The 14,642-nt window shown below is 36.9% G+C and overlaps 1 protein-coding gene and 1 long non-coding RNA gene across 2 annotated transcripts in view; one reads left to right on the forward strand and one right to left on the reverse strand.

Annotated features, from left to right (window-relative positions):
* The window catches only part of LOC133557566 (uncharacterized), a 79,055-nt gene that overhangs the window by 51,043 nt on the left and 13,370 nt on the right, over positions 1–14,642 (reverse strand). The gene's annotated exons all lie outside the window — the stretch shown is intronic.
* Positions 726–14,642, forward strand: part of tbx21 (T-box transcription factor 21) — a 42,347-nt gene continuing 28,430 nt past the window's right edge. Inside the window, 1 exon segment of the mRNA XM_061908117.1 lies at positions 726–1,438. Coding sequence (XP_061764101.1) covers positions 912–1,438 — 527 coding nt within the window. The 5' untranslated portion in view covers positions 726–911.

A 14,642-nucleotide genomic window follows, 5' to 3' on the forward strand; every position in this document is an offset into this window, starting at 1 on the left:
CAGACTAAATGTTTATATCACACGTTGGCACGAGTGCGCGAGAGCAGCAGTCAGCGGGAGCGGAGGGCGAGGTGAGAATGTTCTAAAGACGTTCCAGAAGGTTCTAAAAAAAAAAATAAAAAAATAAAAATGTATTTATTTAAGTGTGTATCAAACTGGTAGCCCTTCGCATTAATTAGTACCCAAGAAGTAGCTCTTGGTTTCAAAAAGGTTGGTGACCCCTGAACTATATGATTTGCCTGAGAAGCTAGAAAGGACAAAAAATAAATAAAAAATAAATTAAAAAAATGAGGATGCACGCGGCGGGTGCCCGGGACACACTTCCAAAATAAGAGCGCGGGCTAAATGTATATATCACACGTTGGCACGAGTGCGCGAGAGCAGCAGTCAGCGGGAGCGGAGGACGAGGTGAGAATGTTCTAAAGAGGTTCCAGAAGGTTCTATAAAAAAAAATAAAATAAAATAAAATATTTATTTATTTAAGTGTGTATCAAACTGGAAGCCCTTCGCATTAATCAGTTCCCAAGAAGTAGCTTTTGGTTTCAAAAAGGTTGGTGACCCCTGAACTATATGATTTGCCTGAGAAGCTGGAAACGACAAAAAAAAAAAAAAAATTGACATGACGCGCGCTGACCTCTAATGAGCGTGCACGCGGCGGGTGCCCGGGACACACCTCCAAAATAAGAGCGCGGGCTGAATGTATATATCACACGTTGGCACGAGTGCGCGAGAGCAGCAGTCAGCGGGAGCTGAGGGCGAGGTGAGAATGTTCTAAAGAGGTTCCAAAATGTTCTATTAAAAAAAAAAAAAAAAAAAAAAAAAAAAAGGGGGGGGGTCCGGGTTAGGCAGTGCAGGTCTGGATGCGCCCCTCCGAGCGCACGTGAGCTTTATGACTTTTGGCGGGGCTGCAAATGGGCGGCACAGGTGGCAACCTCTACCTCAGCATGTTGACCGGCGCCGAAGCGCAGACCCTGGCCAAGACCCCCGAAGGGAGCGGACACCTCCACCGCGGCGCTAAGGACCTGGCGGACTTGAAGATGGGCATCCAGGACGCGCGGTTCTACTACCCGGACTCGGTGACGGCCGGCGCCCAGGACGCCCTGGCGCTGCAGTACCACGCGGAACAGGCGGCCGGCGGCTTCGGGGCGCAACCAGCCCGCTTCTACGCGCAGACGCTCGCCGGCTGCCCGTACGGTGGCGTGCGCTCGCCGCCGAGGAGCGCCGCGGGACCGGGCTACGGGGACGGCTTCCCCGCGGCGGGCAAGGACTCGTACCCGCCGTCGCCGGAGAGCTTCGCGGCGGGCTACCAGCGGGCCGGCCTGTACCCGCTGCCCGGCCTGCAGCTGTGCGGCAAGACGCAGGCGCTCCTCAACAACTACCCGCTGTGGGCCAAGTTCCACAAGTTCCACACCGAGATGATCATCACCAAGCACGGCAGGTGAGACGCGCCTGCACGCGGCTTCACTTCATGCGCACAACAATAACCTTATGAATGGTATTAATAACAATATGAGAGGAATATTGATAACAACAACGTGGAAATTAATATGTATAATAACAAAGTTATGGGAAAATGAATAATAACAACCTTAAAGTTGTAGGAATATGAATAATAACAACCTTAAAGTTAAAGGAATATGAATCATAACTACAAGAACATAATAGGAATATGAATAATAATAACATTACAGTTATAGGAGTAAGAAAAATAACTACAAGAACATAACATCAGAAGATGAATATTCCATCCATCCATTTCCTACCGCTTGTCCCTTTTTGGGAATAATAACAACATTAAAGTTATAGGAATATGAACAATAACAACATTCAAGTTATAGGAATATAAATAATAACTACAATAAAGTTATAGTAATATGAATAACATTAAAGTTAAAGGATATGAATAATAACTACAAGAACATGATAGGAATATGAATAATAACAACATTAAAGTTATAGGAATGTGAATAATAACAACATAAAGTTATCGGAATATGAATAAGAACTACAAGAACATAATGGTAATAGGAATAACATTAAAGTTTTAGTAATACGAATAATAAAAACGTTAAAGTTATAGGAATATAAATGATAACAACATTAAAGTTATGGGAATATGAATAATAACATTAAAGTTGTAAAAATATGAATAATAACTACAAGAACATAATAGGAACATGAATAATAACGACAAGAACATAATAGGAATATGAATAATAACAACATTAAAGTTGTAGGAATATGAATAATAACTACAAGAACATAATAGGAATATGAATAACAACAACATTAAGGTTAAAGGAATGTGAATAATAAAAACATTAAATTTATAGGAATATGAGTAATAACATTCATGTTATAGGAATATGAATAATAACATCAAAGTTGCAGGACTATGAATAATAACTACAAGAACATAATATGAATATGAATAAAAAATAACATTAAGGTTATAGTAATATTAATAATAGAAACGTTAAAGTTATAGGAATATGAATAATAACAACATTAAGGTTATAGTAATATTAATAATAGAAACGTTAAAGTTATAGGAATATGAATAATAACATTAAAATTATAGGAATATGAATAATAACTACAAGAACATAATGGGAATACGAATATCAACAACATTAAAGTTGTAGGAATATGAATTATAACTACAAGAACATAACAGGAATATGAATAATAACATTAAAGTTGTAGGAATATGAATAATAACTACTAGAACATAATAGGAATATGAATAATAACTTTAAAGTTGTAGGAATATAAATAATAAAAACATTAAAGTTATAGGAATATGAATAATAATAACATTTAAGGTGTAGGAATATGAATAACATTAAAGTTATAGGAATATGAATAATGATAACATTTAAGGTATAGGAATATGAATAATAACTACAAAAACATAATAGGAATATGAATAATAACATTAAAGTTGTAGGAATATGGTAAAAGGGTTATACTTGTATAGCGCTTTTCTACCTTTTTTTTAAGGAACTCAAAGCGCTTTGACACTATTTCCACATTAACCCATTCACACACTGATGGTGGGATAATAACTACAAGAACATAATAGGAATATGAATAATAACATTAAAGCTATAGGAATATGAATAATAACAACATTAAAGTTTCAGGAATATGAATAATAACTACAAGAACATAATAGGACTATGAATAATAACAACATTGAAGTAAGTTATAGGAATATGAATAACAACTACATTAAAGTTTTAGGAATATGAATAATAACCACAAGAACATAATATGAATATTAATAATAACATGAACAGGAAGGAAATATGAATAACAATACCATAAAATGGTTGGAATATGAATAATGACATTAACATGGTAGCAATATGAATGATAATAACATTAACGTGATAGAAATATGAATATTAACCCAATAAAAATGATAGGAAAAGGAATAATAACATTAATATGATATAAATATAAATAATATCATTAGCATGATAGGAATATGAATAATAACATTAGCATGATACAAATATACATGTATATACAAAACAACATAAAACTGATAGGAATATTAATAATAACATTAACATGAAATAAATATGAATAATAATATTAACATGATAGGAATGTGAATTATAACCCCATAAAATTATAGGAATATGATTGATTATAATATGATAGAAATAGCAATAATAACAAACATGATAGTGATATTAATAATAACCCCATAAAAATGATAGGAATATGAATAATAACACCATAAAACTGATAAGAATATTATTAATAATATTAAACATATAATAATATTAACATGATAGAAATATGAATAAGAATATTAACATGATAAGAATATGAATACTAACTACATAAAACTTATAGGAATATGAATAATAACATGACTGAAATAAAAATAATATTTTACATTATAGGAATATGAATAATAACCGATTAAAAATGATAGGAATAGGAATAACAACACCATCAAAATGATAGGAATATTAATAATAACATTAACATGATAGGAATATGAATAATAACACCATTAATAACACCATAAAAGTGGTAGGAATGTGAATAATCACACCATAAAACTAATATGAATAATAACATGAACATGATAGAAATGGGAAAATTAAGTAAAATAAAGAGTAATATTTGAAATAAAGTTTCAAGGGAGATGAGGCTACAATAATACCTAATAAGTTGTAATTGATATGCTGTAAGAACATAATATATGCACATAATTTATTAGATCCTTCATATCAACAAATACATTCACGTCTCCTCATTTTATTTTAAACATTAAAAAAAAAAATTCACATTTAAAATAAAACTGTATTTAAATGCATAATTTAGCAATAATGCTATTTTTGTGTAACTTTGGCTGGGTTTTTTTTTACCCGAGCGCAGCAACATTTTATTTACTGTTTACTTTTTCATCACAGAACTGCTTTTATGATTTTTGTTCGTATTTTCAAAGAAACTCATTTACATACTATGACGACCAGAAAAGCAAAACGAAGCATTTGGGGGATTTTTCTTCACATGTGCGACTAAAAGCTAAAGGAGACTGAAATTGCGCGGCAGTAAACTTGGTCGAAGATTCTTGGGGAACATCAAAAAGGGATTTTTCTTCTTCTGTTTCAAGGAACAAAAAAAAAATGGTGGAATTTCTGAATTATTTGGACTTGAAGAAGGTTGTGATTAAAACATAAGCGAGAGAAGAAGAAGAAGGACCTTCAGAAGGTGAAGCGGCTTTGAAGCTCAGGAGAGTCTCAGGAGCTTCATGAAGTGATCCACATTCATCTTCATGTGGCCGATACGGCCTCAAATCTACATCATGGCCTCTGCGATAACAATATACCTATTATCATATATCATATTAAGCTTAGAAGTCTGAGGAGCTTTATGAAGTTATCTACATTCATCTTCATGTGGCCGACATGTGGCCGATACGGCCTCAAATGTACATCATGACCTATGCGATAACAATATGTGTATCATTATATATTATTCATGAAGTTGTCTACATTCATCTTCATGTGACCGAGATGTGGCCGATACGGCTTCAAATCTACATCATGACCTCTGCGATAACTATATATTTGTTATCATATATTTCCTGAAGCTCAGGAGAGTCTCAGGAGCTTCATGAAGTTATCTACATTCATCTTCATGTGGCCGATACGGCCTCAAATCTACATCATGGCCTCTGCGATAACTATATATTTGTTATCATATATTTCCTGAAGCTCAGGAGAGTCTCAGGAGCTTCATGAAGTGATCCACATTCATCTTCATGTGGCCGATACGGCCTCAAATCTACATCATGGCCTCTGCGATAACAATATACCTATTATCATATATCATATTAAGCTTAGAAGTCTGAGGAGCTTTATGAAGTTATCTACATTCATCTTCATGTGGCCGACATGTGGCCGATACGGCCTCAAATGTACATCATGACCTATGCGATAACAATATGTGTATCATTATATATTATTCATGAAGTTGTCTACATTCATCTTCATGTGACCGAGATGTGGCCGATACGGCTTCAAATCTACATCATGACCTCTGCGATAACTATATATTTGTTATCATATATTTCCTGAAGCTCAGGAGAGTCTCAGGAGCTTCATGAAGTTATCTACATTCATCTTCATGTGCCCGACATGAGGCTGATACAGCCTCAAATCTACATCATGGCCTCTGCGATAACAATATATTTATTATCAGAAGTTATTTGAAGCTTATGAGAGTCTCAGGAGCTTCATGAAGTTGTCTACATTCATTTTCATGTGTCTGAAATGCGGTCGATACGGCCTCAAATCTACATCATGGCCTCTGCGATATATTATTTGAAGCTTAAGAGAGTCTCAGGAGCTTCATGAAGTTATCTACATTCATCTTCATGTGGCCGATACGGCCTCAAATCTACATCATGGCCTCTGCGATAACAATATATTTATTATCAGAAGTTATTTGAAGCTTATGAGAGTCTCAGGAGCTTCATGAAGTTATCTACATTCATTTTCATGTGTCTGAAATGCGGTCGATACGGCCTCAAATCTACATCATGGCCTCTGCGATAACAATATACCTTTTATCATATATCATTTTAAGCTCAGGAGAGTCTCAGGAGCTTCATGAAGTTATCTACATTCATCTTCATGTGTCTGACATGAGGCCGATACGGCCTCAAATCTACATCATGGCATCTGCGATAACAATATATTGGTCATCATATATTATTTGAGTCTCAGGAGCTTCATGAAGTTATCTACATTCATCTTCATGTGCCCGACATGAGGCTGATACAGTCTCAAATCTACATCATGGCCTCTGCGATAACAATATATTTATTATCAGAAGTTATTTGAAGCTTATGAGAGTCTCAGGAGCTTCATGAAGTTATCTACATTCATCTTCATGTGTCTGACATGAGGCCGATACGGCCTCAAATCTACATCATGGCATCTGCGATAACAATATATTGGTCATCATATATTATTTGAGTCTCAGGAGCTTCATGAAGTTATCTACATTCATCTTCATGTGCCCGACATGAGGCTGATACAGTCTCAAATCTACATCATGGCCTCTGCGATAACAATATATTTATTATCAGAAGTTATTTGAAGCTTATGAGAGTCTCAGGAGCTTCATGAAGTTATCTACATTCATCTTCATGTGTCTGACATGAGGCCGATACGGTCTTAAATCTACATCATGGCCTCTGCGATAACAATATATTTATTATCAGAAGTTATTTGAAGCTTATGAGAGTCTCAGGAGCTTCATGAAGTTATCTACATTCATTTTCATGTGTCTGAAATGCGGTCGATACGGCCTCAAATCTACATTATGGCCTCTGCGAAAACAACATATTTATTATCAGAAATTACTTGAAGCTCATGAGTCTCAGGAGCTTCATGAAGTTATCTACATTCATCTTCATGTGTCTGACATGAGGCCGATACGGTCTCAAATCTACATCCTGGCCTCTGCGATAACAATATAATTGTCATCATATATTATTTGAAGCTTTGGAGAGTCTCAGGAGCTTCATGAAGTTATCTACATTCATCTTCATGTGGCCGATACGGACTCAAATCTTCATCCTGGCCTCTGCGATAACAATATATTTGTCATCATATATTATTTGAAGCTTTGGAGAGTCTCAGGAGCTTCATGAAGTTATCTACATTCATCTTCATGTGGCCGATACGGACTCAAATGTACATCCTGGCCTCTGCGATAACAATATATTTGTCGCCCGATTGTAGCTGAGATAGGCGCCAGCGCCCCCCGCGACCCCGAACGGGAATAAGCCGTAGAAAATGGATGGATGGATGGATCATATATTATTTGAGTCTCAGGAGCTTCATGAAGTTCTCCATTCATCTTCATGTGGCCGATACGGCCTAAAATTTACATCATGGCCTCTGTGATAACAATATACCTATTATCATATATCATTTAAGCTCATGAGAGTGTGAGGAGCTTCATGTAGTTATCTTCATTCATCTTCCTGTGACAGACATGTGGCTGATAAGGCCTCAAATCTACATCATGGCCTCTGCGATAACAATATACGGTACCTATTATCATATATCATTTGAAGCTTAGGAGAGTCTCTGGAGCTTCATGAAGGCATCTACATTCATCTTCATGTGACCGATACGGCCTCAAGTCTAGTACATCATGGCCTCTGTGATAACAATATACTTGTTATCATATATTATTTGAAGCTCACGAGAGTCTCAGGCGCTTCATGAAGTTATCTACATTCATCTTCATGTGGCCGACATGTGGCTGATACGGCCTCAAATCTACATCATGGCCTCTGCGATAACAATACACTTATGTTTAATTTGAAGCTTAGGCGAGTCTCAGGCGCTTCATGAAGTTATCTACAATCGTCTTCATCTGACCGATATGTGGCCGATACGGCCTCAAATCTACATCATGGCCTCTGCGATAACAATATACCTATTATCATATATCATTTGAAGCTTAGGAGAACCTCAGGAGCTTCATGAAGTGATCCACATTCATCTTTATGTGGCCGATACGGCCTCAAATCTACAGCATGGCCTCTGCGATAACAATATATTTATCATCATAAATTATTTGAAGCTCATCAGTCTCAAGAGCTTCATGAAGTTATCTACATTCATCTTCATGTGCCTGACATGAAGCCGATACGGCCTCAAATCTACAGTATAATAAGTATATTGTAATAATAATAAGTATATTGTAATCTGTGATAACAATATACTTATTATCACATATTATTTGCCATATAAGGGATCCTAGAAACGTTTCAAAACAGGCCAGAAAGGCTTCTAATGTTGCTCTTGATATATATTTTTTGTTTTGTTATTATTTTCTTAAAACTAGTAATAATGTAACATATTTCTATTTGTAGGTCTTATTCTTATGTTGCGATACTATACATGTGGATATCGCTCCAATACAAATTACTTACAGGGGCCGTATCGGTCATATAATTCAATATTATTAATTTCCCTAATATCAATTGAATATTTAAATTATTCCCTTGTTTATTTTATTCCATACAATATTTGGAGCAGAATTATTTCAATAATGCCAAATAACTAAACAAAAACAGAGTTTTGAAGTTTGAACTATTGGTTTTGATTTGAATCCTCTGCCTTTAAAATGCATCCAGAGACTTTTCCCTGAGCATGTGAACCAAAAAAAAAAAACAATATGATGCTAAAAAAATATCAATCTAATAACTGTAGTATCAATAATACTGATACAGTAGTTCCTTTAACTTACCAGATAATTGGTCCTATGACCAATTTTAACTTAGGCTTCCTTTTTATTGTCATTCAAATTTGAACTTTACATTACAGATACAGTATCACAGTATCATAATGTTTTTTTTAATTCACAAACTTAAAAAAAAAAAGTCCTTGGATGCATTTTAAAGGCAGAGGATTCAAATCAAAACCAATAGTTAAAACTTCAAAACTTTGTTTTTGTTTACTTATTTGGCATTATTGAAACACGCCTTTTAATAAGAAAAACAAACTTTTAGATTAAAAAAAATGTTGTCTACAAAACAATATAATTCAGTCAAAAATAACTCCAGTAGTTTATGAAGCAATGTAAGGGTAATGTACAATATTTACTGTAGGGAGCGGACTAACAGGAACTGTAATTATCGTTGGTGTTGCACTAGACGTCTGAGTGACGGACGGGAGGTCAACGCTGACAGCAAGCGACGTTTATGTCGTATTTGTCCAATCAGGAAACACACTGAAACACGTCCAACATGCCATAGGCAGCTTCTTCATATTTTCATGGATAAATGTCAACAGTTTTTATGTGGTGGGGACTGACGGATACATCACTCGTGTTTTTATTGTATTGTTCCGCCAATTCTTCTTCGCACGACCTTTCTCCCTTCTTTGTAATTGGAAAAAAATAAAAACTACAATTTGTAAGTCTAATTCATTTTCGCAACTTAAAAGCAAAAGCAACAGCCAGAGAGAGCTCGTATTTAAAAATACTCGTAAGTTGAGGTACCACTGCTTGGTACCGTCACTCCATATTTGTATCGCTCCACCCGCCACTGTTTACATTCAACAGCTCTAGCTCATGACTTCTTGTCTCCTTTTACGACAGGGGTCTCGAACTCAATTTACCTGGGGGCCACTGGATGCAGAAACTGGGTGAGCCTGGGCCGCAAGAAAAGATTTCTCAAAATAATCTAACATGCACTTTTTGATGAATTGACCTTCTTTGAATGGCTTTCCCGCCCTCGCAACATACTTGCCAACTCTCGCAATCTTTCCGGGAAACATCCAAATATCAGTGCCTCTCCCGACAATCTCCCGGTTTTCACCCGGACAACAGTATTAAGGGCGTGCCGTGACGGCACTGCCTTTAACGTACAGACAGTGTGCTGGCCCAGTCACATATTGTATGAAACTTCTGCAGACCCACGAAAGTGACTGCAAGACATACTTGATCAACAGCCATACAGGTCACACTGAGGGTGGCCGTATAAACAACTTTATCACTGTTGCAAATATGCGCCAAACTGTAAACCCACACCAAACAAGATTGACAAACATTTTGGGAGAACATCCGCACCGTAACACAACATAAGCATAACAGAACAAATACCCAGAATCCGATGCAGCCCTAACTCTTCCGGGCTACAATAGGGGGTGGGGTTGAGGGGGGCGGAGGTGTATATTGTAGCCCAGAAAAGTCAGGGCTGCTTGGGATTCTGGGTATTTGTTCTGTTGTGTTTATGTTGTGTTACGGTGCGGATGTTCTTCCAAATTATGTTTGTCATTTTTGGTTCAAATCCAGGCCCGGGATCTTTCTGTGTGGAGTTTGCATGTTCTCCCCGTGAATGCGTGGGTTCCCTCCGGGTACTCCGGCTTCCTCCCACTTCCAAAGACATGCACCTGGGGATAGGTTGATTGGCAACACTAAATTGGCCCTAGTGTGTGAAAGTGAGTGTGAATGTTGTCTGTCTATCTGTGTAGGCCCTGCGATGAAGTGGCGACTTGTCCAGGATGTACCCCGCCTTCCGCCCGATTGTAGCTGAGATAGGCGCCAGCACCCCCCGCGACCCCAAAAGGGAATAAGCGGTAGAAAATGGATGGATGGATGGATTTTTGTTTGGTGTGGGTTCACAGTGTGGCACATATTTGTAACAGTGTTAAAGTTGTTTATACGGCCACCTTCAGTGTGACCTGTGTGACTGTAGATCAAGTATGTCTTGCAGTAGGGTACTGCGATTACAGAAGTCAAATACAACATGTGGCTGGGCTGGCACGCTGTTTGAACAAGTTGAAGAGGATTCCTAAGGCAGTGCCTCCACAGTGCCACCTTAATATTGTTGTTAGGGTGAAATTTGGTAGATTGATTACCCCTGAAGTGGCACTGATGATTGGAAGTCTCATGGAAAAATCCAGGGTATAAAAGTATGACGCAGTAAAGCTTTCAAACTAAACTCGCGGGCCGCACCAACATTAAATTTTCATATCAAGGTGTGGGCCGCAAAATAACGTCTGCGTGTTTGAGACCCCTGTTTTACGGTGTGTAGTGTAGCATGTTTAGCTATCCTTCCTAAGATACTTGTATGAAACATACTTTGACGATACTCGATATAAATGATAATTTGGCCAAAGATAGCGTTTTTATTACTCTCCTGATATCGTGATAATGCATCTCAAAGACATGCTGGCTGTGTTGACAAGCTAACAAAGGTAGCGGCTAACGGCTATCCACAATGCGAAGCTGCTTCTAAATCACTAAAGTATGTGTCTTACAAGTAGCGTTATCACTGGATGATCACTGGAGGACGAGAGGACAAGGACTACACAAACACAACGTAGCAAATCGCTAAGCTAGACGAGCTCTTGAGAGTAAACAAGGGGGAGCGTTACCAATATCGGCAGTAATGATACCAAGTATAGTAAAGGTCGATACTACTGTACAGCGACTAGGTGGATATTTTTGTTATCACAAAATATTTTTGGGTTGTTTGTGTTATTGTTTACAAACTTGGGAAATAAGCGGCAGTAGTGTTTTTTGCGTTTATTTTGCATTATTAACTTGACTATACATTTTTATGTAATAAAAGGTCATATCATTTAATTGATATTGTTGTTGTAGTATTGGCTACAAAAAGCCATGCTAACCGCTAAGCTAAAAGGTGTTGAATGTAAGCAGGGGTGGGTTGATCCATACTAAGAGACAGTATTGATACCAAATATAGTATCAGTATATAGTCAATACTACGATAATTAGAGCGATAATTTTTACAATCAAAATAGTTTTGTCACTTTTCATTGTTTACACATTTAAGAAATAGGAGCAAATTGTCGTTTTTATTTTGCACTATTGACTTTATTATACAATTCTATGTAATAAAAGAGTATAAAAAATATGTTTATTGTTTGCTTGAAATTGTTGTTGTATTATTAGATAAAAGAAGTCATGCTAACCGCTAAGCTAGAAGGTATTGAATGTAAGCAGGGGTGGGCGGATTGATACTAAGAGACAGTAACGATACCAAATATAGTATCAGTATATAGTCAATACTACAATAATTACAGCAATCATTTTTACTATCGCAAAGTATTTTTTTGTAATTTTTTTCATTGTTTACACATTTAAGAAATAGGAGCAAATAGTCGTTTTTATTTTGCACCATCGTGAAGTGTGAAGTGAGTTATATTTATATAGCGCTTTTCTCTAGTGACTCAAAGCGCTTTTCATAGTGAAACCCAATATCTAAGTTACACTTAAACCAGTGTGGGTGGCACTGGGAGCAGGTGGGTAAAGTGTCTTGCCCAAGGACACAACGGCAGTGACTAGGATGGCGGAAGTGGGAATTGAACCTGCGACGCTCAAGTTGCTGGCACGGCCGCTCTACCAACCGAGCTATGCCGCCCCATTGACCTTATTATACAATTCTATGTAATAAAAGAGTATAAAAAATATGTTTATTGTTTGCTTGATATTGTTGTTGTATTATTGGATACAAGAAGCCATGCTAACCGCTAAGCTGGAATGTCTTGAATGTAAACAGGAGTGGGCGGATCGATACTAACAGACAGTATCGATACCAAGTGTAGTATCAGTACACGGTCGGTAATACAGTGATTGAATATTAAGCTGTGAATTTTTGGGCACCACATGATTTGATTCGATTCTTGTGGTTCGATTCAGAACGATTTTCGATTCTAAAAACATTTATAAAAAAGTATATTTTTAATTTTGAATTTTTTTTAATTGATAATCATTGCACATAAGAATTGCGATTCATTCTAAAACTTTTTTTTTTTTTTTTACATGTTTTATTATCACATCTTTTTTTCCTTTGTCGTTTTTGTTATTGTTGACGAAGACAGGAAATAAGCTTCTGGACACAGGAGGAATTGGAGGGCAAAAAACTAAATGATATAAATCAGAGCTAATAGTATTTTTTAATACATTTTTGGCTATATGTACTTATTTTGCACGATGGACTTAATTATAATTTTTTTATGTAATAAAGGGGAATAAGGAAATATATTTATTGTTTTATATATATTACTGTAACGCCGTCTTGTTTTTGTCTGATGTTAAAAATGTGAAGTATCAGCATCACGATACTGCCCGTGTAACTACAGTACTTGGTATCGGATCCATTCCCAAATTTGTTGTATCGGCCAAAACTTTGTTAGCGTTATTATTTTTTTACAACAGTGTAAATACAAACATGTTAAAACAAGAAGTGAGCAGATAAGTCTTTATGTGGGCGGCATAGCTCGGTTGGTACAGTGGCCGTGCCAGCAACTTGAGGGTTCCATGTTCAATTCCCGCTTTTGCCATCCTAGTCACTGTCGTTGTGCCCTTGGGCAAGACATTTTACCCACCTGCTCTCAGTGCCACCCACACTGGTTTAAATGTAACTTAGATATCGGGTTTCACTATGTAAAAGCGCTTCGAGTCACTAGAGAAAAGCGCTATATAATTCACTTCACTTTATAACATGTTTTGAAATTGTTATATCATCATTTATATGTTAAATAATACATCTTGATATAGAGCACATAAATGATCGCAAGAGGCTGCAATATATATTTCATGTCGATACAGATTTTAGTCCGTATCGCCCATCTCTACATTAAAATCGAAGGATTTGTGGTGGACCTAAGTTAGGCGCTCGCGAGGACGCGGTCTTTCGGTTGTCGCTGTCAAACTGGTATCACACGGGTGTGCACAAACAAATAGATTCACATCCGAATTGCGATACTTATTCAAAACTATTCTAAATCGATAAATAAATGTCAAAAATCGATAATAAAAATAAAAATTCATTAAGAAAAATACATTTTCAGACCATCTATCTCCATGCAACCAGAAAGAGCTTTTTGAAAAAGTTTCATTCCAATTATACTAAATAACACATTGCAAGAATCAGTTTTAATGGAGAATTGATTCTGAATCAAATCGCCATCCCAGGAATCGAATCAAATCGTTAGGTGCCCTAAGAGTTGCACCTCTAATCAGCATGCATTATCACAATTTTTATCATCATTTTTTAAATTTAAAGTTAAAGTACCAATGATTGTCACACACACACTAGGTGTGGTGAGATTATCCTCTGTATTTGACCCATCACCCTTGATCACCCCCTTTGAGGGGAGGGGAGCAGCGAGCAGCAGCGGTGGCCACGCCCAGGAATCATTTTTGAAGATTCAACCCCCAATTCCAACCCTTGATGCAGAGTGCCAAGCAGGAAGGGTCTTAATTTTATAGTCTTTGGTATGACTAGGGCGGGGTTTTAACTCACAACCTACCGATGTCAGGGCATATGTCGCATATTGTCTATAGCAATGGCTCTTAACCATCTTTGCGCCCCCTAGTGGGCCGCCAAAAAAACCTGTTTGTCAGCTGTGGTCCGTTTGGGCCACAGCGGTACTCAGTTGTAATACACTTTTCCACCAGAATTCAGTAATGACAAAATGAAAAAGAAGGAGTCAGGATCAAGAGTCATTGAAGGTTCTTAAGCGCAAAAATTATAACTAAAGTGATGAAGCTACTATTGACAGTTTCGCTAAGAAACATTTGGTATGAATTCAGTTCATTTATTTTAGCACAAC

This window comes from Nerophis ophidion, linkage group LG08 (assembly GCF_033978795.1).
Source record: "Nerophis ophidion isolate RoL-2023_Sa linkage group LG08, RoL_Noph_v1.0, whole genome shotgun sequence".
In the NCBI taxonomy this organism is placed as follows: domain Eukaryota; kingdom Metazoa; phylum Chordata; class Actinopteri; order Syngnathiformes; family Syngnathidae; genus Nerophis; species Nerophis ophidion.